The sequence below is a fragment of the Eschrichtius robustus genome, chromosome 12 (assembly GCF_028021215.1).
Source record: "Eschrichtius robustus isolate mEscRob2 chromosome 12, mEscRob2.pri, whole genome shotgun sequence".
Taxonomy (NCBI): domain Eukaryota; kingdom Metazoa; phylum Chordata; class Mammalia; order Artiodactyla; family Eschrichtiidae; genus Eschrichtius; species Eschrichtius robustus.
The window spans coordinates 9,396,441-9,424,076 of record NC_090835.1 but is presented as its reverse complement, the minus strand read 5'-3'; the positions used below and the strand labels follow the sequence as shown (position 1 = coordinate 9,424,076).

Sequence of the window (27,636 nt, the reverse complement as noted above, 5' to 3'; positions counted from 1 at the left end):
TCAGTTGTTTTCAATTTGTGTCCTGGCATGTGTTGGTGTTGGACAAGTCAATTTAACTTCCAAGCTTCTGTCCTCTCATCTATAAAATGAATGAGTACCTCGCCTTTCGCCACGTCCTTTAGTACTTGGTGGTGTTCAAATAAGGTTACCAGAGGAGAAGGGGGAGGGATAAATTAGGAATTTGGGATTAACATATACACACTACTATATATAAAATAGGTACCCAACAAGTACCTACTGTATAGCACAGGGAACTATACTCAATATTTTGTAATAACCTATAAAGGAAAATAAGCTGAAAAAGAATATATATATATATATATATATATATATATATATACATACATACATACATATATATACACATATATATATACACACATATGTCACTTTGCTGTACACTTGAAACTAACCCAACATTGTAAATCAACTATACTTCAATAAAAAAAAGAATGGAGGAATTAAAAAGGCTTTGGAACCAATAAAGGGAGTCCTTATGGGGGAAAGGTATTACTTTAGTGAAAGAACCAATGAAGAATGGCATAAATCACTTACTAATTTATTCAGGAAAACTAGTATTGTGGAGATTATTTTTAAAATTACTCTAGTATAGTACTGCAAGAAATGCATACACAGATTACTAGAGAATTCACAAAGGTAAGAGCATATCTTTAGAACCACTGCCTTAGAAATGTAATGAAATATTAAAATAGTTCCTCTCTCTCTCTCTCTCTCTCTCTCTCTCTCTCTATATATATATATATATATATATATACACACACACACATATATGTATATATATTTATATATATGCCTGCCCTAAACTCCCACTGAATTTGAATTCTCTGGATGGATTCCCACACAGACATGATATCCAATTATCCCCTAATTTTCAAGAATCTAAAAATGAGTGGTGATATGTACATGTATAAGTGATTATAGCAGAAACTAACACAACATTGTAAATCAACTATACTCCGATAAAAAATTTTAAAAAATAGATCACACACAAAAAAATTAAAAAAATAAAATGAATCATAAAATCAGCCTCCTCCATTTCCCCCCCCCCCCACAGCCAAGTGGGAAGTTGACTAAATGCAAATAGTGGCTTGGAAAAAGCAGTCATGTTTGAGATTCATGAGTTGACCTCCTTTTTACTGTCCAGGGATGCGTAGTGGTCCATCCTTACAGAGTCGCTACTTGGAGACAAGTGACAATTGCTTCTGACGGCTGAGGCTGCTCAAGCCACCGGGAAAACCAGTGACTGTAAAAAATCAGCCAATTTCTTAGTTCTTCTTCAGGGAAAGGAACAGCTTGCCTTCCAAAGGTTTCTTGAATCAGGGCATATTCTTGATTAACCCGCTCACGACCTGCCAAGTTACCAGCTGTTGAGAATAACTTGATGTTTCGTACTGGGATTTTGGTTGCAAGCAAAACTCAGAGCATCTTCAGAGGCCATCACAGTTTTGAAAGAGAATTAAGAAAAAAAGTTGTCGTCTTGGTGTGTATCCCCTTGAGAATGAATAGGATATTTGTCTTTTATGTTGATTTCTTTATCCCTAGCAACTAAAAGAATGCTTGAGACATGCCAGATGCTTAGTGAATTTTCTGTTTAATGAATGAATGCATGAATGCATGGATGTAAAATGGCAAAGAGGGTAACTCAGAGTGTAACATCACCAGCTGAGAGAGGATGAAATCAGAAATTTAAGAAGAAAAAACATGTTAATTTCAGGGCATCTGCTCTGATGCTGAGTTGGCCGTCACCTTCCCTTTCCAGACCATTGTCAGCATCTTTAAAATCAGAGGGTTGTACTAAGTGTGCTTTCATTTCTTAGGTTCTCAGATCAAGCCAGCTAGAATACGCATGGCTCTGTTCAAGATTGCTTTATATCTCATCGTCTCCCAAAGTAAGATGCAAATTCTTCTCAAGCACAATGATGCCCCTGAAATTGCTGAACATATTTAAGTGAGATTTGAAGTCTGACATTTCTTGGCTGAAAGATATGATGGATTAACCTTTCAGTAACCTGTCCAGACAGCACATGAGTTCTGCTCTCAGTGAGAGACGTACTGCTCCCGGGCTGGGACAGAAGAGAACGTTTTTCACCCAAGCATATAGTTTCTTATGGTTTTTGGCTCATAAAGCCTCGTGCAATCCAACCCCAGCCCCGTTGGTCTAACCGCTGCTTTTTATTACACGTTGCTAGAGGCAAGCTCATCTCTGCAAGCTCCCCTAAATGCTCTTTCCAGTATGGCTCCTGAGCATTTCCTTTGAGTGTTCGTCTGCCCTTGCTTCCGGCCTTCCTGCTTTCTATCCTCTTCCCTCTCAATCTAGAAAGGAATGTGCGTATGTGAAAGATTATGCAGACAGTTAGTGACTAAGAAAAATCAAAAACCCTGAGCCTGTAATTCTCAGGCTTCCAACACATGTGCCTCAATCACCAAAATCTTTGCCCACCTCTCCTCTGACCCTGGGTACCGTTTCCCACGTCCACGTGGCTACTTACCCTCTTCCACTTTGTCTCCCTCTCCCCCCAGCTATCTTGCCCACAGATACCTGCAGGTGCCAATCGGTCGCTTTTCCCCAGCATCTCCCACCACTGCAGTTGTGATTCCTGGCCTTTTTTCTGCATTGTACATTTCTTTGAAAGTTTACACTGTCAGGAATTTTCTCTCCCTTTTATAATGGGCTGGCAATTCTTTAAAAGCAAGGATAAGTTAGGATTGTGTTCAATTGCAAATAAGAGAAAACTGAATGCTAGTAGTCAAATAAAAGCATGGTTTGTTTTCTCACATATCAGGAAGTTCAGAGGCTGCTGGCACTATTGCTTCTGCTCAACGATGCATAACATCAGGGACTCTAGTTCTTTCTTTCTGGTTTCCTATTTTCAGAGTGTTGTTCTTCATCATTTTCCTTGTGGCTGGATGGTGTCAAGAGGACAGTAAGAGCTCTAGACGTAACATCTAAAGGCTGGAGGAAGAGGGATGCCAGCCTCTTTCTTTCCCTCTCTCCTTTCCAAAACGAGCAAGTTTTTCCAGAACTGTCTCCAGCAACCCCTACCGGTTTCATGGATATCATGGTCATTTCTACCTTAAAAAGAGGCTGGGAGATTCGGGAGCAGAACTGCCCCCTTGATCTGTAATAAGCTGTTGCTTGGGACCAGACATCTCTCCACCCTGAGCAAAACCAGGAATCTGTTAGCCAAGAAGGAAGGGAGGGCTGGGCAATCTTATCCATAACGACTTTTCCGATTTGACTTCTGTCTTCCCTCCATTAAGTATCCTTCCACTGACCCCCTACACAGATGTGGAACATCCCATCTGAGACTAAACTTCTTCCACCACGCTTTTGGTGATTCCTCTAACAAGATGTGTTATGTATGTCTTTATCTGCTTCTATGACATCTGTCATCCTCTCCCTGTAATTTGTGAGCTATATTTTGAAAGACAAAAATCCTACTACTCCGCTGTCATTAAATTTGTGATTTGGGGTGAGTTACTTCAGGATGCCTCTGTTTCCACCTGTCCGAATGGGAATGTTAGCAAAGCTGCCTCATGGGGTTATATAACTAATGAATATGATATAAAGCATTTAGGATGGTATCTGACACATACACAGAACTTAGTCCTTCTTCTGTGATTAATATCATCACTTTCAAACTCTCCAGACCTCAGTGGCCCCGTTTGTAATGGAGAATGGAACACAGTCATTTCTAAGACTCTTTATACTGCTTTTATATATTCCTTCAGAAAAAAAAAATTCCTAGAGAGCCTTTCACATAATAGAGTCTCAATAAGTATTTGCTAAAGTGAATTGGCATATCTAAATGATAGACCAGATCATCAGAGAGAGTGTATCGTGTGTAAGCTCTGACAGAACTGAGTTACAAACTTTAAATGCTTTCCTATTGCTTCTGCTTATTAGATGGAGAAGAATCCATAATCATTTGGGAGAGAAAAGTATGTTTTAATGGAAACACTCTGTGGCCTGACTCCTGAAGTTTCTCTTGCAGTTATAGATTGCAAGTGGATTGCAAGTCCACAGGCAGACAGAAAACTGACCAGTTTTCAGCTCCAAATGGAAAAGCAGATTGATTTCTGGCATGCTGAAATTCTTTCCAGTGGCTTCTATGTCCTCAGGTTGCTGACAGTGGGCTTTTTCAGTCAAAGCTGACATGTTATGAACGGAGTTGTCCTGTGACACGCGTCCATTTGCAACATGTATGATGATACCGTCCAATTTTTCCTACACGTTTGTGCCCCAGAGAAATGCGACCTAATTGTCAGTTGCAATGCCAGCTGCCACTGCCAAATTCCAATTAGTCTTCACACACAAAAGAAATGCACCTCCAAAGTTAGATTCTTAAGCTCGTGGTGTTGAACCAATATTTTCTGAAATGTAGGTTGCTCATGCGCTGAGGTGACTAAATAACATCAGATATGTAACAGAGAGCGAGCTGAATCCACTCTGAGGGACTAAGCTAGAACACAAACCATAGAAAGTTTGCATGCAATAGGGCAGTAGCTTGAGATGGAAAAATTGGTTACATGCTAGAGGTGAGTGCAGTGTGCTGAGTTATCACCATTACTGAGAAACAAGCTAACTGACATCTGAACACCAGGTGTGTGCGTGCAGGTGTGTGGACCACTTCATTCCTTGCTGGCAGACACACAAGACCTGGGTCATTGTCTCACAGTGGCCCATTTCTGGCATGACACGCTTGGTCCGAATTGAATGCTTGGTCAAAGTCATCTGTGTGCAATATACGTACATTTATCAACCTGCCACGTTCTCCTTTGGGTCTGAGGCAAATGAAATGACTGTCTTTCCAGCAGGTACCACTCAAGCCTTCCAGGAGGAAAAGATCAAAACAGCATGTTTCTCTGTCATCCTTTGTTTTTCAATCTTCTTTCCTTTTTACATTTTAGCTTTATGAACATGACCATTCTCATTACCGTGTTTATAGCCAGTTTCTTTCTTCTTGAGTTGTTCGATTTTGCTCACCTGCGGGCAGTTCTCTCTAAGACACGGTGAGCATCTCGATTCTGCAATCACAAAACTCCATGCATCGGCTCCCCTAGCGCGCGCTGGCTGAGCCCGAAACCCACAAGTGCAGGCCGCCCCTCCACTAATTGTGTCGCCAAATGGAGTTTGCTCTCATTTCCTTAACCACTCAGTTGTAATTGAATCCTGATGGGAAGCTGGGTTTCCATCCAGAATTATTCCCCTTCTCCTGCCGAGAAGGTGGTAAAGTGGCCATTTCTTCCCCACAGCAGCCCTAGAGCAGTTTGCAGATGGTTTCATCCCTCTATCCTCTGTGATGTTTTCCAGCCTGGGAGCGATTATGGCCTTGAGACTGTAGGCGCCATTACCAAGGGATATTTCTCCTGTTGCTCTCTCTCTGCATCACTGGAAACCTTATAACAAAGCATAATGATGCATCCCTTCCTTCTCTCTCCCTATCTCACCATCCTAAGAGTGCCCTAAAAATGTTTGCCTAGAATATCCATGCCTAAGTTCTACTTTTACCTAAATTGGCTACAACCAATTTGGAGATACCCAAGTGAATATTTCTCGAAATCTGATCTCCTGGCCACCTGCAGCAGTATCGCCTAGAGCAGTGATCTCAAAATATGGTCCCTGACCTACAGCATCAGCATCGCCTGGAAATTTGTTAGAAATGCAGATTCACAGGCCTCACCCAAACCGACTGAATGAGAATTTCTGGAGGTGCGGACCAGAAATACGTGTTTTGAAACAACTCCTCCAGCTGAATGAATGCATGAGAACCACTGAGTTAAAGCTCTTGTTAAAAATTCAGATTCCTGGGCCTGTTCCACTACTTACTAAATAAGAATTCGTTACAGATAAGACCCAGAAAGGTAGGTAGGTATAGGTAGATTAGATAGATAGGTAGATGTGTGTGTGTGTGTGTGTGTGTGTATTTAAATTTTATCTTGAAATGATTTTAGATTTACAGAAGAGTTACAAAGATAGAATTCCTATATACCCATCTTTGATTTCCCCCAAATGTTAATACTTTAAATAACTAGTGTACATTTATGAAAATTGGGCAATTAACAATGTAAAAATACTCTTAACTACAGACTTTATTCGAATTTCACCAGTTTTTACATGAATGTCTTTTTGCTGTCCAAGGATCCAATCCAGATTTCAGTTTCTCAGTCTTTTATTTCATGATCTTGACAATTTTGAAAAGTACAAGTCAGGTATTTTGTAGAATGTCCCTCAATTTGAATTTTTTTCTGACATTTTCTCATGAGCAGATGAAGATTAAGGTTATGGGTTTGGGGAAGAATAAAATACAAATGCGGTCACCCCTTATCATCACATCATATCAGGGGGCACATTAAATCAACCTGACTTAGCACTAGTGATGTTAACTTAGTGGTCCAGTTAGAGTCTGCCGAGTTTATCCACTGTTCAGTTATTCTTTTTCCTTTTCCATATTCTTAAGCTAGGCACTAAGTCCAGACTACACGTAAGGGCAAAAAAATTAATCTCTACCTCTTCAAAGGAAGAATATCAAAGAAGTTGTAGGCATATGTTTAAACCACCAGAATAATTAGTAAATATTTGGGGTGAGATTCTTTTAAGCTATATAAATGTTCAGTGTCTCCTTATAATTTCCCACATGAGTTTTAGCATTCATCAGTGGACCTTGCCTGCAGCAGTTTTTCCTCTAATGTTCTAATGGTGATATTCCATGTCCCTCATTCCTTCAAAATTTATTAGTTGGGGTTGTTCTGTGAGGAGGATTCATTCCATCTTTCCTATTTATTGATTATTTTGGTCATTTATTTTTTAATAGTATGGATTCCTGAGTATGTATTGTGTGTATTCTTTGGATAGTCATTCAGTACCATCATCATTTATTTTGTTGCTAATATTATTCTAGCTTTGTTCATTGGGAGCTCTTTTAGGTTGGCTCCTATATCCTTCTGACATCCCCCCTTCCATTTTTTTTTTTTTCTTTTGTGGACTTGCTTCCTGACATGACAAGTTGATCCAGACTTGTCTTGCATGTGCTTTGCCCCAACTTCAGAATCACCCATTTCTCCAAAGAGACCTGGTTCTTTTTGTTGAAAGATGGTATTTCAAAACCAGTCTGGTCACTAGATGTTGCTATGGAGTGTCACTACTTCTAGACTCTCTCAATGGATAGTGGTAGGGTACCTATGTATGTATGTATACTAGCCCACATATGCACGTATGTATGTATAAGATAACCCACGCATGCAAGCGTCTCACTCTAAGCCGTGAGTTCCCACTGTGTCTGACTCCGCGTCACGCCGCATGGTCCATTCTAGCCACGTTCTCTTGTTTGCGTTTAAATTCTTTACCTAACTCTGAGAAACCTGGTTCCCATTATATACAATTTCTTTCTTGTTTTGTTTGACTCCAGTACGGGTAGCAGTTCCAGCATTGCTAACTTGTATCCCCATGGAAAATTTACAAATTAGAGTACCATTTTATGTGCTGTTCTTCTTGTCTTTATCCTTAGAGTTTCCGGTCATACGCTATTTTTAAAAGTTACTTAGGACAACTCCTTTCCTATTCATCCTCTTCAGTGAAATTCTCTGATACATTTATAATGCAGTTCGTTTGTCACAGTCTGCATTCCATTTTAGGATCCCCTAATTTCTTGGTTGATTTTGCATGCAGTAAAGTCCAGTTGTTGTGACGCGTCGTTCTTAGGGTTTTGGCAAGTGCCTGGAATTGTGTATCTACATCACAGTACCATACAGAACATTTCCACTGGCCCCAAGTGCCCTTGTGCAGTCCCTTTGTAGTCAACCCCTCCTCTCTCTCCTAACCGCTTGGCATCCACTGATCTACTTTCCACCCCTATGGTTTGGCTTTTTCCTAGAATGTCATATGAATAGAATTATATAGTATGTAGTCTTTTTGGTTTAACTTTTTCACTTAGCAAAATGCATTTAAGATTCATTGACGTTCTTCCAAGAATCAGTAGTTCCCTTTTGTTGCTGAGTAGTATCCTATTGCCTGGGTAGACCACGGTTAGTTTATCCATTCACCTGTTGACAGACGTCTTAGTTGTTTCCAGTTTTAGTGATTATGAATGAAGTTTCTATAAACATTTACAAGCACATTTGTGTGAACATAACTTTTCAGTTCACTTGGATAAATAACTAGGATTGGAACCACTGCTTGATATGTTAACTCTATATTTAACATTTTGGAAATGGCAAACTATTTTCCAAACTGGTTGTACCATTGTACATTTCCACCAGCAGTGAATGAGCATCCTGTTGCTCTGCATCTTCTCTCGTGTTTGGTATTGTTAGTATTTTTTAAAAGCTATTTTAATAGGTATTTAGTTATATATCATTGTGGTTTTTTTGCTTTTTTGGAGGAGGAGTTGTTTAGCTCTTCTTTCTCTTATTTCTTAAAGTAGAAGTTTAGGTTGCTGATTTTGGATGTTTCTTCTTTCCGAACATAAGCATTTAATGATATCTACTTCCTTATAAACATCAGTTTAGCTGTAATCTATACATTTTGAGATGTTGCAGTTTCATTTTCATTTAGTTAGAAATACTTTTAAATTTCCCTTGGCACTTCCTCTTTGACCCCTGGGTAGTTTAGATGTGTGTTGTTTAATTTCCAAGTGTTCGGAGATTTTCCTGTTTTCTTTCTGTTACTGATTTCCAGTTTGATTCTGTTATGGTCTGACAGCGTAATGTTCTTTTGAATTTAAGTTTTTTTTTTTCTCTTTTATGGCCCAGAAGATGGTCTAGCTTAATGAATGTTCCATTTTCCATTTGAAAAGAATGTGTACTCTTCTGTTGTCCTGGGGATCGCTCTGTAAATGTCAATTAGGTCAAGTTGGTTGATAGTGTTGCTGGACTTCTATACTTTATAGAAGGACCATCGGTGATTTCAAGCACATTGAAGGTTGAGAGCCACTTAGAGAGAGCTGACACTGATTGGGATTAAGATGTAATGGAGGTTCACTTTTGGATTAGAGTTTATACTTTTCTATGCTTATGGAAGCCTAGTAGCTTCCACCCAGTTGTCGATGCTCTCGGTATAAGCTTGTTGATTACGGGTATCTCCACATTACAGAAAGAACAAGGTTTTCCTCTTGTCTCTGCCCCTAGGTCTTCTGCCCATTGGATGACCTTTGGGGCCTTTCCTACAAATATCCTCTTTACCTCTTTTGTCTATGCCAGCCTTTCTTAAGTTGTGTTTCATTAAAAAAAAACCAAAAAAACAAAAAAACCCCACTAGATCCAGGAGCTGCTACTAAGCAGGTGTTGAGTAGTGGGGAGGGTATCAGTTGCTTACTAAACTGCTGCATATTCCCCTGTCTTGAAATTCATAAGCCAGTCAATACCATAATGGTCCTGAGAAGTCTGGAGTAAACACATCTATTTTTCTATTTAATCCCCTTTTCTACTAACATGAAATGGGCAATGCTGACTACCTTATAAGGATTTTTAAGATCAGATAACATACATAGAACACACATTCGTAGGTTGGGCACATAGTATGTGGTCAAAAAGAATTATTACTCTGATTTATAATAGTTGATCTTGTTCTTGTTGTTTTATTTTTAGATTTACTCCATTGGCTGTGAGCTTGAACAGTTGGAACGGGTATAAAGGGGAAAAAATTATGAGAATGCAAACACCAGAAAAGCAATAGAAATTGACATGAGTTTTACCTGTTCAAGTACTTTTATATTGTAGTTGACCGTGGTTTTCTTGTAGTGTATTACATTCATTTTAAAGGCCTCCCATCCAGTTTGTCTACCTAAACCTACCTCTCCAGAATCAGTATCACTGGTACTCCTGTGCATACAAGTGCATTACTAAGAGAATGAGGCTGTGCCTTACCATGGAAGGTGCACCAAGTATGAACTCAGCATATTGTCCTAAGCCTTCCTCATTCAGCAAATCACCAAGGAAGTGTGCTATGCACTCAGAATTTGCAAGTTCCTCCTCCCCATCTACTTTCCCTGGTTTGTTTGGTATCTCTGTGAGAACTTTATTGACACTCTGCTTTCTTTTCTTACACAGGTGGGCTCTGCATTGCCCAGTCCGTGAGAATCCCCCAAGAACGCAAAGACAGGACCATTGACTTCGATAGAATTATCAAACAGCTCCTGGACACACCCAACTCCAGGGCTGTCGTGATTTTTGCCAACGATGAGGATATCAAGTAAGGCCGACTGGTGAAATTCGTTAATATGCATGTTGCAATTTAGGAGACAGACAGATCAGGATCCTGGCAGACAAAGGGGAAAAGATAGCACAGAATCAAATCGATAATTACATGGTGGCAAAGTCTGTTCGCGCTTTCTACCCAACATAAGTAGTTAGAGCGAACCATGGAAGCAGCAGCATGTTTCTGTCATATATTTCCCCCCATTAGGTAAAAAAACGTATTCAATGACTTGTAAAAAGAGAAAACCCCTGGACTTTCCGAAGGTTCTTTTATTAAATAATATAGCCACGTGTAACAGACTTTTATCTAAAGAGTGGTTCTTCTTAATGTAAAAGAAAAATGCCTTATATTTCTGGCCGTATTACTCCTGCTTTGGACTTCGTGTGTTCAAAACCAAACTTGTCATATCTCTACATTCTCCAATCCACTTGTTGTCTCTTTCTTTACCTTGATCCTCCTTGGTGTCAACAATCTGATTGTTAATTTTGACTTTCCTTTTTAGCTCATTCCTTGGCCAAGCCATGGAGGGCTAACCTTCGAAATGTTTCTAGAACACAAATAGGCCCTGTTTCCATTTCTGACCACTGCCACCTCGGTTGGTCCAGAATCCTTATCATTTTTAGAACAAACAGGAATTACACCTGATTTAAAATAACAAAAAATGTTAAAAAATCAAGATTAAAAAAAAAGCTGCATTCATCCTGTCCCATAGGTAACAACTTCTCCTTTCCAGATGCTATAGCTAATAACCAGTGTCTTGTAGATTTTTCTAGAGACAGTGTGTATATTTTTACACAAATGGTAGAACACTATGTGTTGTTCTCCCCCCCTGCTCGCCTTCACTCACTCTTTTTTCATGGAAGTTTCTGAATACCTATAGATCTATTCGGTCTTTTCAATAGCCATGCAGAATTTCATTTTATATATTACCTGTAATTTATCTAACTGCTCCCTTCCTGATTGACATTTAAGTTTGATTATAGACTTTTGCAATTATAAATTGTGTTGCGATAAACTTTCTCTTCCACAAATCAGTGTGTGCAAATATGAAATATTAATATACACATACTTTACAATGTGTGGTATATAATATTAACATACTGCAAATATATAATAATGTACAAGTGTATTACTTTATATATTTGTAAGTATTTAAAACAGAAATTCCTGGAAAAGAAGTTTCCAGGGCAAAGATGCGTTCCTTCGTAAATGGGAATATTGTTTTCCAAAGAGATGTTGCCAATTTACACCTCTGCTGATGGGAAAGAGCTGTGTGGATTTTTTTAATCTTAGTTTGTCTCACAGTTCAAAATAATATGTCGTTTAACTTGAAGGTGAATATCTTTTATTAAGGGTAAAGTTGAAGGTTCCAGGCCATTGTTACCCCCACGTGGAGTATTGCATCTCCATCATTGCCAGCCTGCCGGTCCTGTGTCTCCCCCTCCATGTGTATTCTCCATCTGCTTCTGAATCCACCCATCACTTAATTGGAGTCTGTATTCTCCACTAGTCTGTACGCATCATTAAAGTGGAGGTGATGCCCCTTTTGACTTCCTTTCATAACCTTAACCCCATCACAGTTTTGAGCTCTGACATGGGTGGCAGGACGAGTAAATGAGAGGAGTATTAAACCTCAAGTCAGGATACCCGAGGATGGATTTTTTTTTTTTTTTCTTTGCTACTTAAATGACCACTCCCTCACCTTGGGCAAGCCTCTCCCCACACCCTACTTCCCTAACTCTTTGAGACCTCAGTTTTCCCATCAGTAAAATCCTTTTGAGCTCTTTCTATGATGATCTGGACTTCTGCTTTTCTAGCTTTATTTCATTCCATGCTCCCTCGTGGTTTGTGTACTGCAGGCAAGGGGCCATTTGTGTTTCCTCCTTCCTGGGTCTTTGTACATTCTCTTCCAGCTACCTGGAATGCTTTGCTTCCCCACTTCATCATTTTAGTGCCATCGATAGTGTTGCTTTTGAAGGAAGATTTCTCTGAACAATGTAGCTTTGATAAGTTTGTCATAACAACTCAGTTTCATAGTTGATGTCACTGATGTAATTTTACATCCTTTGGTCATTTAAGTAGTGTCTGTATTCTCCACTAGTCTGTACGCATCACTAAGACAGAGATGATGCCCCTTTTGACTTCCTTTCATATCTTTAGCCCTTATCACAGTGCTCAGTCCATGGCAGATGCTCAGTGAATGTCATCAAATGAGAATGAATCAAATGCCTGGTCTGTTTAATAATTTAAGTAAAGGCCTCTCTCTCTGAACTTCATGATGCTTTAAAATGTGGTCCTATTTTTGCATGTAGACCCTGCCTTCACTCACTCAGTTCTCCACCTACAATGCATGACTGGTCCTCCAGTGTGTCCTCATCACTCCTCCATCAGGGCTTTGGCTCATGGTGTTTGTCCCCTCCTTCTCTACCTGTTGAGATTGTGTCTGTTCTTCAAGGTTTATTTCAAACGTGCCTTTCTCCATGAAACTGTTTCTGATCACCCCTTGGACGTATCATTTCTCTCCTTATAAAACGCTGATTCTCTTGCTCTTAGGGCATTTTCTTCAACACTTTGTGATTTAGTTATTTAAGGCACTTTGTTGTTATTATATTACTCTTGCTTTTTTTTTGCTCCAGATCTTGTCAACTCACACTTTTCTTAATCATCTCATAAATTTTTTTCATACATATTTTGCACATTCTTAAATGTGTACTACATTGATAAGGTGTGGCCCCCTGTTTATATTTATGCACATGGCACATAAAAGATTTATTTACTCATAGCTCTGGTGATTAATTGGTTGTAATATCCTTGACTTGCAGGTAGTGTGAGGTTTTAGTTTGCAATGTAAAAAGGTATAAAATCTGCTCAATAGCTATGCTCGTTATTTTTCACATGGGAGTTTGTGGTTGAATACCATTGTGTAGTGTGACTCATAGAAGTGACAGCAGTAATAGTTTTTGAGCACAGTAATAAAAGTCAAGTGCATATATAAGTTTCTTCCAAAACATGAACTTAAGCCCACTGTTAACCCACAATGTTATGTTATTTCTTTTTTCAGAAGTTTTACACTGTAGATGGGGAATTTTGAGATTTCTTAGAACATTAATATCATATACTTTGTCAGAGAATAGCAGTGAGAAGACCTTAATATCTAGATTTTGGAGCTAAGTGCTTAATCAGTCATGGGTACTGATAATTTGAATGTTAGACAAGAGTGTATTGTTTTCCTGAAACAATTTTTTTTCTGATTATAAAAGTAATACAGGGCTATTGTAATCCATTGGAAAATAATGGAAACATTTTTGTCGTTGCATTTTAGTTAAAGGAATCCTTATGTTTACTCTGCCCCCTGATTATCTAGAAAAATTAAAGTTTAGAGAGAATAATCACAAATCAGGATTGCAAGTAATCCCCTATAAAACTTGCTATCCCAGCACTCAGAGATAACCGCTAATAAAATTCTGGTTTAACGTTTGCAATTATTTTATTCTAAACGTAAGTAAGTTTTCCCCAACAGAATCAGGATCGCATAGAATTTGATATTCTACTTTTTGCAGTTCACATCTCATACCATAATATGTTTAAATGGTTTAATCTTATTTCTCTTAATAAATTAACCCACACTTTTATGTAAACACATTAAGGCGAATATTTACTTTTTGTATTTATATAAGTTTTGTCTTTCTTACCTTGTTATAGTTGGCTTCTCCCCATCCTTTTCATGCTCTTCAAACTTCATCAGCACTTTCTCAATGAATTGTTATTAGCAACAAATTGTGTATTATCCTTATTTTTCTGTGCTGTCATACAACTCTATACTTTTAAGTACGCATATATTCATATATGTGGGGCCAGCCTTCATTATGTAAGAACTGAATAATCTTTTGCAGTTTTTTTAATTTGACTTTTTTTTTCTTAACAATACCTTGCAGAAATCAAACTATGTATAATTTTAATTGGTCTCTAATCCATCCTTTGGATGCACTATCATTTCTTTAACCAATCCCTTATTGCTCTGCATTTAGGTTATCTCCAGTAATGAACGTATGATTTTCACAGCATCAGTAATCATATCCTTTGGATAGATTAGTATCAATAGAAATGGTATCTCTATGGATACAGTATAAATGATTGTGTTTTATTTTTGTGAAAATAATAAAGGCACATGATTTTTTAAAAAAACAAAATATGACTAAAACATTTTTGATGCAAAACATTGGTCTCCTGTCCCATCCCACCATACTCTCTGGTTTTGTTCTCCTTGAGCAATTATTTTATTTCTTTAAGCTAATTCTACTGCTCTTACCTGCATAATGTGCTTATACTGCAATTTTGGAACTATTACTTTAAAATATTATCTATCAGTTCCTCTTATGTGAGGTAGAATTTGGCTCATTTACACCTCCTTTATCTTCCCAACATTGTTCTATCAGATTTTCATTTAGTAAAAATCAGAGTTGACATTATTGTGATAGTATAAATATTATATACTATAGCATCAAGTATTTTTTCTATGATATGATTTTGGGGGAAAAACTTTTTGTTTTTCCTGGAGTTAATATGACAGTTTTTTTACTTGCATAGTTATCTTTAATATTTTATTATTAATGTCCTAGGTCTATCACTTTTCCCATATGTTCATATATATAAAATAATCTGAGAGTTCCATTACTTTTTGGGACACTTCCCTCCTGAAAGCTCCTTCTTTCTGTTTTAAACTAGACTGGTTTCTATTATTTTAAGATTTTCTTTTTCTTTCTCTCTCTCTTTCTTTCATTTTTATTCATCATTTATTTTCTTTTTTTGCTTAAGCGCACCCTCCAATGATTTTCTAGTAAAGGAAAAACTAAAGAAAAACTTTTTTGTGTGTTTCACGACTAAAAATATTCTTATCCTGCCTCCACACTTGATTACTAGTTGGAAATGTAAGGTGTGGTCTCATATTTATTTTTAAATACATCATACCTGGCACGTAAATGATTTATAGCAAGTAGCTATGGTGACTAATGAGTTACAAAACTTGAAACTTGCAAGGAATTTGAGATTCTAAGTTTGGATAGAAAAATCTTTAAGATCCCTCAGATATCTATCGATCTGTCTCTCTGTCTGTCCGTCTATCTCTCTGTCTATCTACCTTTATAGATGCCAGTTCTATTTGTATAGAGATTCTGTGTGTGTTAAATAGTAGAATTCTAGATTATGAATGTTTTTTTCTCAAAATTTGGAAGGCATTACTTCATCATCTGTCATCCTTTTGGTTTTTTTTTTTCCTTCTCTTGAGAGGTTGGTAATATTCTGCTTCTTATTACTCTCCAGAGATCCCAGTTTTCTCTTGAAAGCTTTATTCTCACTTTTTCTAGAATTCTTAATTCTGTGACATGCTTTATTTTCCCCCATTAAATTGATGGATGAGTCTCTTTAATTTGGAAATGCATACTTACAATTCCTTGCAGGTTTTTTTTTCATTAAAAAATTATTTAAAACTTTAATTTCTCTTTACATTTGTTCTGGAAATGCTATTAGTTGGATGTAAGTCTTCCTGGGTTTATTCTTTAAGACACTTATCTTTTCTTGTGTATGTTATACCTTTTTGTTGTTGTTTTGCTTTCTGAAAATGTTTCTTCACTTTCTTCTTTATCTCTTCCAACTTAATTTTAGTTTCATATTTTTAATAACTAAGGGTTATTTCTTATTGTTGTCTCTATCTCCTTCTTGATAATAGAGATGATAATTCTCATTTAACTGAACTTGCTTTTTTGTGTGTCTTTTTTTTTTGTTTTTTTGGTATATTTTCTCTGCCTCACTCCACACCAGTTTCCTTTCCCTTGTTAATTTATTTGGTTTCTATTTTATCTTGGGAATTTTCCAAAATGATGGGTCATTTCCGGCAGTTTCCATTTGAGTAAGACACAGAGAGTTCTATGTACATGGGCAGAATTTGTCAACTGATAGGGCTCTGGGTGGACTGGTCAGGCATCCCAGTGGCCATTCCATGAGAGAATATCTCTGTGTCAGTATCTAGAATCTTTTTCCTGGGATGGTTCAGATTTTTCCAGAGAAGCTGTTTTCTGCCTGGAACAACACACCCTTGGTTTCTAGAATTCTGTAAGCAGAGGTGAAAATTTCCTAGAGGGTCTTACCATTTCACTTCTTAATGGTAACTTTAACTTCTTCCCTCACTCCCACCACCGTCATGTTTAACTCACCACCTCACATCTACCACCTTCTACTGTTTGGGTGTTCACAGTATCAGAACCTATTCCTTAGGACTTTATTAGAAAATTACCATTCCATATTCTGCCCAGATGAAAGAGAAGGAGACCTTTGGTTTTTGCCATTTCATATACAGTTTTTCAACCAATCATATTGTATTGAACCATGTACATCTGTGGTACCTGGTATCTACAAGTCCTGAGAGGCAAACCAACCACCACTGCTGTTATTACCCACCAAAGTAGTTTCTGTTGCACAAATGCAGTTACCTCTTATCCATCCCCTGTTCTTCCAAAAATATTATTAATTTCATGAATAATGAGTTTCCCTTTTTTTATTTTCCCTTGTTATTTGTATACTATTTTCATTTATAAACATGAGTTGTACATGTTTCAAGCTTAATGTGAATTTCTGTTCATTTTTATAAATAATTCAAGATGCTTCATTTAGACCGATATATTGCTTTCCAGAAAAGATATGTACTACCAGCAGCGAATGGGAGTGCTCATGTCTCCAGCCTCATGCCAAAACTCACAACACAGAATAAAACCAAATGAACGTTTTGGCCAAAATTAAATATTGTGTTCTAATTCACATTTTCCGCCTTTTTCAAGTATGTGAATAACCAGCTTACTGGTTATTTATGTTACTCCTTTTATCTTTTGATTTTTAATACTCTGCCTGTTTACCTCAAGCTACTTTGATTACTTGTCTTATTGGTTTACAAAAACTCTTTATATATTAAGGATGTAAATCCTTTTTCTTACTATTGATCACTTACTTTTTGAGAAATATTAGCTTGCTTTTCTTCTGCTTGATTCCTAATATGTATGTGTTCAATAGCTGCTCTTTATCATTAAGATATATTTTTAATATTCCTCTCCACAGGCAGATCCTTGCAGCAGCCAAAAGAGCTGACCAAGTAGGCCATTTCCTTTGGGTGGGATCAGACAGCTGGGGATCCAAAATAAACCCACTGCACCAGCATGAAGATATTGCAGAAGGAGCCATCACCATTCAGCCCAAGCGAGCAACTGTGGAAGGTATGAGTTTTGTCAGTAGCATGATACTCTAAGAGAATGGTTGGTGCTGTGTAGGGTGGCTAAAGCATGTGTCTCTTTGTGGATTGGGTTTTTTACATAATTTATGCAGGATAGTTTCAAACTTGCAGCTATGAAATACAAATGAGGCCCTATATCTGGTCTGTTCTTTTAGTTGATAGTCTTCTTTTGAAAAGATCATGTTATGTTCATAATAATATCCCAATTAGCATATATCCTTTGTTTTATTATGCTATAAGAGCTTTCTGAGAGATCATTACCCTTACTAAGAAGTGAAATAATAACACAATCAAAGTGTATATAAGTGAGCTGCATTTTCTAAGAGAGTATTTTCCCTTTGTAATTTATCCATTACTTCTGTAGCAGGATAACTATAGGGATTCTTTTCCCCCGTTACCTCTTGAGGTCTCTTCTAACCCCCAAGATCATACAGCATATGATCCAGCTCAGGCACCAACATCACCTTGCCTTCCTGAGGCTCTTTTGTTCTTGCTTTCTTTTTTTTCTCTTTCTCTTTCTCTTACCTTCTGAAATTGCTGCCCCTTTTCTTTTCCTTTGCTTTCCTTGCTGCTACAAAGATTCTTCGAGAGGTAGAAGGAGGAGAGGGCGTTTATTGGCATCTTTCTGATCTAACAAAAGTTGCTGATTACAATTTATGTTCTCCCTTAATTTGAATAGTTATTGCTAAAAGAAGACACTGTAACGAAAAGCAACTCTTCCGCTGGTATCCTGCTTTGTCTTCCTTTTCGGATGGGCCAGGTCTCCAAAGATTCCATAAAACATGCTTTGCACGTTAAAAAGAACTCCATCCTCTCACTCACAAAGAATCAAATATTTGCCTTTCTTTCTATTCTGTCTCTACTCCAACCTAAGTAATTATTCTCCCCAGAATGCTGCATGTTCTATGTGGACCTTTTTAAACAAGCCAGGTTGTGGTTCTGTCACTGTTTCCTTTCTATGTTATCTCAGGGAGATAAAGATCCCATGAGTCACCCATGTGTTCATTGAGAGGCTTTGAATTAATTTAATTCCCAAATATATGTCCGGAGAAGATTGCCTATCTTCCTACCCAACCCAATACATCTGCAGATGACCTACAGGAATAAAATCCATTTTAACTCTTTCCACTCCTTTTCACTAAAAACTTAACTATCTACTGTGTGCTTTACTTTGTGCTGAGTTGGAAAAATAAGAAGAGGACAAAAATCCCATCCTCAAAGCATACAGAGCTCAGTAAAGGTATCAGAAAATAGTTGATGACTGTGTAACATGAGAAATACTGTAAGCACAGTGCTGAATAGATGGTGTGGGGTAGGATAAAATGCAAGCTTGTCTAGGGTGGTGATGCTGTGGTTGCGGAAAGATGCCTGTGAGGAGGTGAAACAGGAAGTGATGCACTAAAGCTCATCAGACCACGCGAAGAAACTCCTATACTCCGAACCCAGGAGGAGGGAGCAGAGGAGTGAAGGAGCAGGGCATATTGGGGTAACTTTAAATAATTCATTCTGCAGCCCAGTCCTTCATTGTAGCCATCCTTAAATCCTTCCAGTTCTCTTTTTTTCTTTACATTTTGTTTTTAACATCTTTATTGGAGTATAATTGCTTTACAATGGTGTGTTAGTTTCCGCTTTATAACAAAGTGAATCAGCTATACATATGCATATGTCCCCATATCCCCTCTCTCTTGCATCTCCCTCCCACCCTCCCTATCCCACCGCTCTAGGTGGACAAAAAGCACCCAGCTGATCTCCCTGTGCTATGTGGCTGCTTCCCACTAGCTATCTATTTTACGTTTGGTAGTGTATATATGTCCATGCCACTCTCTCACTTCATCCCAGCTTACCCTTCCCCCTCCCTGTGTCCTCAGCCCATTCTCCCTGTCTGCATCTTTATTCCTGTCCTGCCCCTATATTCTTCAGAACCTTTTTTTTTTTTTTTTACAATCCATATATATGTGTTAGCGTACGGTATTTGTTTTTCTCTTTGTGACTTACTTCACTTTGTATGACAGAGTCCATCCACCTCACTACAAATAACTCAATTTTGTTTCTTTTTATGGCTGAGTAATATTCCATTGTATATATGTGCCACATCTTCTTTATCCATTCATCTGTCGATGGACACTTAGGTTGCTTCCATGTCCTGGCTATTGTAAATAGAGCTGCAATGAACATTGTGGTACATGTCTCTTTTTGAATTATGGTTTTCTCAGGGTATATGCCCAGTAGTGGGATTGCTGGGTCGTATGGTAGTTCTATTTTTAGTTTTTTAAGGACCCTCCATTACTGTTCTACATAGTGGCTGTATCAATTTACATTCCCACCAACAGTGAAAGAGGGTTCCCTTTTCTCCACACCCTCTCCAGCATTTACTGTTTGTAGATTTTTTTGATGATGGCCATTCGGACTGGAGTGAGGTGATACCTCACGGTAGTTTTGATTTGCACTTCTCTAATGATTAGTGATGTTGAGCATCCTTTCATGTGTTTATTGGCAATCTGTATATCTCCTTTGGAGAAATGTCTATTTAGGTCTTTTGCCCATTTTTGGATTGGGTTGTTTGTTTTTTTGATATTGAGCTGCATGAGCTGCTTGTAAATTTTGGAGATTAACCCTTTGTCAGTTGCTTCATTTACAAATATTTTCTCCCATACTGAGGGTTATCTTTTCATCTTGTTTATGTTTTCCTCTGCTGTGCAAAAGCTTTTAAGTTACATTAGATCCCATTTGTTTATTTTGTTTTTATTTCCATTTCTATAGGAGGCGGGTCAAAAGGGATCTTGCTGTGATTTATTTCATAGACTGTTCTGCCTAGGTTTTCCTCTAAGTTTTATAGTGTCTGGGCTTACATTTAGGTCTTTAATCCGTTATGAGTTTATTTTTGTGTATGGTGTTAGGGAGTGTTCTAATTTCATTCTTTTACATGTAGCTGTCCAGTTTTCCCAGCACCACTTATTGGAGAGGTTATCTTTTCTCCATTGTATATTCTTGCCTCTTTTATCAAAGATAAGGTGACCATATGTGCGTGGGTTTCTCTCTGGGCTTTCTATCCTGTTCCATTGGTCTGTAGTTCTGTTTTTGTGCCAGTACCATACTGTCTTGATTACTGTAGCTTTGTAGTATTGTCTGAAGTCTGGGAGCCTGTTTCCTCCAGCTCTGTTTTTCTTTCTCGAGATTGCTTTGGCTATTTGGGGTCTTTGATGTTTCCATATATATTGTGAAATTTTTTGTTCTAGTTCTGTGAAAAATGCCATTGGTAGTTTGATAGGGATCGCATGGAATCTGTAGATTGCTTTGGGTAGTGTAGTCATTTTCACACTGTTGACCCTTCCAATCCAAGAACATGGTATATCTCTCCATCTGTTTGGATCATCTTTAGTTTCTTTCACCAGTGTCTTGTAGTTTTCTGCATACAGGTCTTTTGTCTCTATAGGTAGGTTTATTCCTAGGTATTTTATTCTTTTATTTGCAGTGGTAAACCGGAGTGTTTCCTTAATTTCTCTTTCAGACTTTTCATTATTAGTGTATAGGAATGCAAGAGATTGCTGTGCATTCATTTTGTACCCTGCTACTTTACCAAATTCATTGATTAGCTTTAGTAGTTTTCCGGTAGCATCTTTAAGGTTCTGTATGTATAGTATCATGTCATCTGCAAACAGTGGCAGCTTTACTTCTTATTTTCCGATTTGGATTCCTTTTATTTCTTTTTCTTCTCTGATTGCTGTGGCTAAAACTTCCAAGCTATGTTGAATAATAGTGGTGAGAGTGGACAACCTTGTCATGTTCCTGATCTTAGAGGAAATGGTTTCAGTTTTTCACCATTGAGAACGATGTTGGCTGTGGTTTGTCCTATGTGGCCTTTATTATGTTGAGGTAAGTTCCCTCTATCCCTACTTTCTGGAGGGTTTTTATCATAAATGGGTGTTGACTTTTGTCAAAAGGTTTTTCTGCATCTACTGAGATGATCATATGGTTTTTCTCCTTCAATTTGTTAATAATGGTGTATATCATTGATTGATTTGCATATATTGAAGAATCCTTGCATTCCTGGGATAAACTCCACTTGATCATGGTATATGATCCTTTTAATGTGCTGTTAGACTTTGTTTGCTAGTATTTTGTTGAGGATTTTTGCATCTATGTTCATCAGTGATATTGGCCTGTAGTTTTCTATTTCTGTGACATCTTTGTCTGGTTTTGGTATCAGGGTGATAGTGGCCTCGTAGAATGAGTTTGGGAGTGTTCCTTCCTCTGCAATTTTTTGGAAGAGTTTGAGAAGGATAGGTGTTAGCTCTTCTCTAAATGTTTGATAGAATTCACCTGTGCAGCCATCTGGTCCTGGGCTTCTGTTTGTTGGAAGATTTTTAATCACAGTTTCAATTTCAGTGCTTGTGATTGGTCTCTTTATATTTTCTATTTCTTCCTGGTTCATTCTTGGAAGGTTGTGCTTTTCTGAGAATTTGTCCCTGTCTTCCAGGTTGTCCATTTTATTGGCATATAATTGCTTGTAGTAATCTCTCATGATCCTTTGTATTTCTGTTGTGTCAGTTGTTACTTCTCCTTTTTCATTTCTAATTCTATTGATTTCAGTCTTTTCCCTTCTTTTCTTGATGAGCCTGGCTAATGGTTTATCAATTTTGTTTATCTTCTCAAAGAACCAGCTTTTAGTTTTATTGATCTTTGCTGTTGTTTCCTTCATTTCTTTTTCATTTATTTCTGATCTGATCTTTATGATTTCTTTCCTTCTGCTAACTTTGCAGTTTTTTTGTTCTTCTTTTTCTAATTGCTTTAGGTGTAAGCTTAGGTTGTTTATTTGAGATGTTTCTTGTTTCTTGAGGTAGGATTATATTGATAGAAACTTCCTTCTTAAAACTGCTTTTGCTGCATCCCATATGTTTTGGGTAGTCATGTTTTCATTGTCATTTGTTTCTAGGTATTTTTTTATTTCCTCTTTGATGTCTTCAGTGATCTCTTGGTTATTTAGTAGTGTATTGTTTAGCGTCCATGTGTTTGTATTTTTTGCACATTTTTTCCTGTAATTAGTATCTAGTCTCATAGCGTTGTGGTTGGAAAAGATACTTGATACGATTTCAATTTTCTTAAATTTACCAAGGCTTGATTTGTTACCCAAGATATGATCTATCCTGCAGAATGTTCCATGAGCACTTGAGAAGAAAGTGTATTCTGTTGTTTTTGAATGGAAGTCCTATAAATATCAATAAAGTCCATCTTGTTTAATGTGTCATTTAAAGCTTGTGTTTCCTTATTTATTTTCATTTTGGTTGATCCATCCGTTGGTGAAAATGGGGTGTCAAAGTCCCCTACTATGATTGTGTTACTGTCGATTTCCCCTTTTATTTGTCTTATGTATTGAAGTGCTCCTATGTTTGGTGCATAAATATTTACAATTGTTGTATCTTCTTCTTGGATTGATCCCTTGATCATTGTATAGTGTCCTTCTTTGTCTCTTGTAATAGTCTTTATTTTAAAGTCTATTTTGTCTGATATGAGAATTGCTACTCCAGCTTTCTTTTGATTTCCATTTGCATGGAATATCTTTTTCCATCCCCTCACCTTCAGTCTGTATGTGTCCCTAGGTCTGAAGTGGGTCTCTTGTAGACAGCATATATATGGGTCTTGTTTTTGTATCCATTCAGCCAGTCTATGTCTTTTGGTTGGAGCATTTAATCCATTTACATTTAAGGTAGTTATCGATATGTATATTCCTGTTACCATTTTCTTAATTGTTTTGGGTTTGTTATTGTAGGTCTTTTCCTTCTCTTGTGTTTACTGCCTAGAGAAGTTCCATTAGCATTTGTTGTAGAGCTGGTTTGGTGGTGCTGAATTCTCTTAGCTTTTGCTTGTCTGTAAAGGTTATAATTTCTCCATTGAATCTAAATGAGATTCTTGCTCTTACATCTTGGTTGTAGGTTTTTCCCTTTCATCACTTTAAATATGTCCTGCCACTCCCTTCTGCCTTGCAGAGTTTCTTTTGAAAGATCACCTGTTAGCCTTATGGGGATTCCCTTGTATGTTATTTGTTGTTTTTCCCTTGCTGCTTTTAATATTTTTTCTTTGTATGTAATTTTTGATAGTTTGATTAATATGTGTCTTGGCGTGTTTCTCCTTGGATTTATCCTGTATGGGACTCTCTGCTCTTCCTGGACTTGATTGACTATTTCCTTTCCCATATTAGGGACGTTTTCAACTATAATCTCTTCAAATACTTTCTCAGTCCCTTTTTTTTCCTCTTCTTCTTCTCGGACCCCTATAATTCAAAAGTTGGTGTGTTTAATGTTGTCCCAGAGGTCTCTGAGACTGTCCTCAATTCTTTTCATTCTTTTCTTTATTCTGCTCTGCTTTAGTTATTTCCACTATTTTATCTTCCAGGTCACTTATCCGTTCTTCTGCCTCATTTAGTCTGCTATTGACTCCTTCTAGAGAATGTTTAATTTCATTTATTGTGTTATTCATCATTGTTTGTTTTCTGTTTAGTTCTTTTAGGTCCTTGTTAAACGTTTTTTGTATTTTCGCCATTCTATTTCCAAGATTTTGGATCCTCTTTACTATCATTATTCTGAATTCTTTTTCACGTTGACTGCCTACTTCCTCTTCATTTGTTCGGTCTGGTGGGTTTTTACTTTGCTCCTTCATCTGCTGTGTGTCTTTCTGTCTTCTCATTTTCCTTAACTTACAGTGTTTGGGGTCTCCTTTTTACAGGCTGCAGGTTCATAGTTCCCGTTGTTTTTGGCGTCTGCCAAAAGGTTGGTTCAGTGGATTGTGAAGGCTTCCTGGTGGAGGGGACTGGTGCCTGTGTTCTGGTGGATGAGGCTGGATCTTGTTTTCTGGTGGGCAGGTCCGCGTCCATTGTTGTGTTTTGGGCTGTCTGTTACCTTATTATGATTTTAGGCAGCCTCTTTGCAAATGGGTGGGTTTGTGTTCCTGTTTTGTGAGTTGTTTGGCATAAGGTGTCCAGCAATGTAGCTTGCTTGTCGTTGAGTGGAGCTGGGTCTTAGCATTGAGATAGAAATCTCTGGGAGATCTTTCACTGTTTGATATTATGTGGAGCCAGGAGGTCTCTCGTGGACCAGTGTCCTGAACTCAGGTCTCCCACCTCAGAGGCACAGGCCTGACACCCCGCCCGAGCACCAAGACCGTTTTAGCCACACGGCCAGGTACGTGGGGAGTTTCTTGCCTTTTGGGAAGTCTGAGGTCTTCTGACAGCATTCAGTAGGTGTTCTGTAGGAGTTGTTTCACATGTAGATGTATTTCTGATGTATTTGTGGGGAGGAAGGTGATCTCCAAGTCTTACTCCTCTGCAATCTTGAAGGTCTCTCTACATGTTGTTTTTGAAAATGCTCCTGACAGAAGATAGAGATGCAGCCAAAGGTGTTGCATGTGGTGCCAACTCTCTGGTTCCACGGATTCCCCCTTCCAGTTCTTTAAAAAGTTTCCCATTCATTGGGAAAACTCTTCCCTCTCCTAGAGTAGCGGTCACTGTGCTATTTGCCTGATTAACTCCTTTCTATTCTTTGGGTCACTGCTTAGATATTAATTTTCCTTGGAAGCCATCTGCAACCATTGCAGCCCATCCAGGTCTGGTTAGGGGCTTCTTCTGTTGCTTCTATTGCACCCTACACACTCCATACCATTATAATGTCTCTTTACTTGTCTCTATGTGGAAACCTATCCATTATGCATCATTGTACCACCAACACCTTGAAATTGGCCTGGATATGGCAGGTGATCAAACATGTTTTTAAGTGGTTGGTTACCTGGATGGATGGAGGAATTACAGGCCACATAAAGGTATGGCACAAAATATGGATGATAAGTGGACCAGGGTTGGATCATGAAGTTTCTTAGAAACTACACTTAGGAATTTGTACTTCAGGCCGCATCTGAGTATGAAAATGGGATGTGATAAGAGGGATTTAGAAAGCTACTCAGATGACTCTATGAAGGGATGAAGTGTAAGATTTGGGTGGGTGTCAAAGCAAAGCAACAGATTACAGGGTCTCTTCTGAGGTCCTCTCTTCCTAAGCGGTAGGTACATCATAGGCATGTTAGTAACTCCATGGTTTCTACCTCCAGCTTCAAGATATTTTAGGAAATTACTAAGTACTTCAAAATTTTTATAAATTCTTGAAACAAAATACTTCTTCATGTATATATAGGGATACACAAAGTTATTAAATTAGACACAAAACAGCATCCTGAATCTGCCAAGAAAAATGTGGTCTCAAAAATGAAATGGAGGAGAAATGGTATTATCAGTGAAAGTACTATTGAAATGTGATGGAACAGCAACTCTTCATGCACAAGTCTCCATTCCTCCCCAGATAGAACATGAGGCTTTTCATGTGACTGTTTAGAAATGGTGTGGCTTCTATCTAGCCATATTGTCTTCTGCGATGATAAAAAGAGCAGCCAAGATTAGTTCAGTAATGTTTAGGATGAGACCACAGGATTGTGGCTGTGCATTTATAGTGCCACACTCCTAAGGAAGTGAAAAAGGAAATGCATTCCATCACACTGAGTTTTCTGAACAAAGCTATGAAATATCTCAAATGAAACTACAGAGTGTATTCTGTATGAGCAATTAAGTTTTCCTCTCCTGTGTCTTTTTCCTTTTCTTCTCCTTTTTGGTGGTTGTTCCATACTGGATTCTACTGGGATGGACATCATCCAAATAGTCATAATACTGTTACATCCCTCTATCTTTGCCTGGGTTGTGCAATGCTGTACCTTGTAATGTAAATAAGAAAAACCCAATCAATAATCAACATGTCTTTTTTCCTTTATATCGTATTTTGAACACATTTGGCAAACACCTAAATTTTTGGCTTCTCTTCTGTGTATCTGCATGAACAACTAACAACAAATTGCCTTAGGCCAAAGGGCTAGCAAGTGCATTGCCCCTGTGAAAGTCGTGTTCATCTTCTTTTAGCTTCTATCTGTATTTATTCTCCAGTTTTAGAAAACAAGTCCTCAGTGTTTGCTAGCCCAGGGGGTCATTTTCCCCCACTTACCATTAGATGATGATAGGAACCATGCCCGGGAAAGGTCACCCGTGGCCCTGTTGTCTGCCCAGCATTCACGGGAGATCTCAGAGTGTTTCCAGACTTGGCAGCTCTTCTCCAGCTCCTGAGCCAAAACGCTTCCATCATTTTTAGTTTTTCTGTATTGTCTGATGAGTCAAGGGACCCCTGGCATTTTCCTCTCTTCTGTTGCCCCATTAACAGGGATCCCCAGTCATCGTCTCCAGCCCTGAACAAGTCCTCAAAGCAAAATGCCCAAATCGCCTTCCACTCTTTGCCCTCCAGAATGCTCCACTTCTCTGAGGGTAAGCTGTCCTGGGCATCCTCTAATTATAGCCAGCAAGGATCATGGGCCAGGTTCTTTTCATCTCTGACATAATCATTAACATTAGGGAGCGAGCATAATGAAGGGTGGATTTTCAAAGCCAACTCTAATGGTTCTGACTATTGGTGATGATTTTCAAGTGGGTCTATAGCACAGCTTGGTTCCTGAATTAAATCTGTGATACGTGTAAGAAAAGACAAAAAGCGCTCTGGACCTGGCATGAAAAAATTGGTTATTTCATGCATTTTCTAACTCAAGATAGAAACAATTTCTTTTTTTTCCTTAAAACCAGAGATCAAAGCTTTGAAGAACTGAACTAAAATGTTTTTGGCTCCAATTTAGATATACCCTACTTCAGTCTTCCTTGATTACCTGGAATGTTCCACACATATCATAAAGTTTTGTTAGGGGAATGAGAGAAAATGCCAAGAAATGAAATATTGCCTTAAACCACAATATTATTTCTAAGCAATGTTATAATTAATAAAAGACCTATAACCTTGCTTAATGAAAGAGGAGTGAGACTATTCCATGTTCAGTGTTATGACAGTTTTTTTCATTGAATCTGTCATAAATGTTTATAAGCTCTAGCAAGGTATCAGCCACTGATCTAAACACTGAGCTATAGCGAGTGACAATGCAGATCACACCCCTGCTCTCCTGGAGTTACCCTCCTAATATGGAGTTGACAAGTGATAAAGAAGAGTATAAATAAGAAAATATCACATTGGGATAATTACTATCAAGGGTATTTCCCTAAGGACCAACTTGTAAATTA

General features: G+C 38.0%; 1 protein-coding gene across 2 annotated transcripts in view; it reads left to right on the top strand.

The window, feature by feature from the left end:
• GRM7 (glutamate metabotropic receptor 7) overlaps nucleotides 1-27,636 on the top strand; it is a 796,163-nt gene that overhangs the window by 417,913 nt on the left and 350,614 nt on the right. For both annotated transcript variants that reach the window (XM_068557650.1, XM_068557651.1), the window contains exons 3-4: nucleotides 10,069-10,210; nucleotides 17,321-17,475. In XM_068557650.1, coding sequence (XP_068413751.1) covers nucleotides 10,069-10,210; nucleotides 17,321-17,475 — 297 coding nt within the window. The remainder of the gene's footprint in view (nucleotides 1-10,068; nucleotides 10,211-17,320; nucleotides 17,476-27,636) is intronic.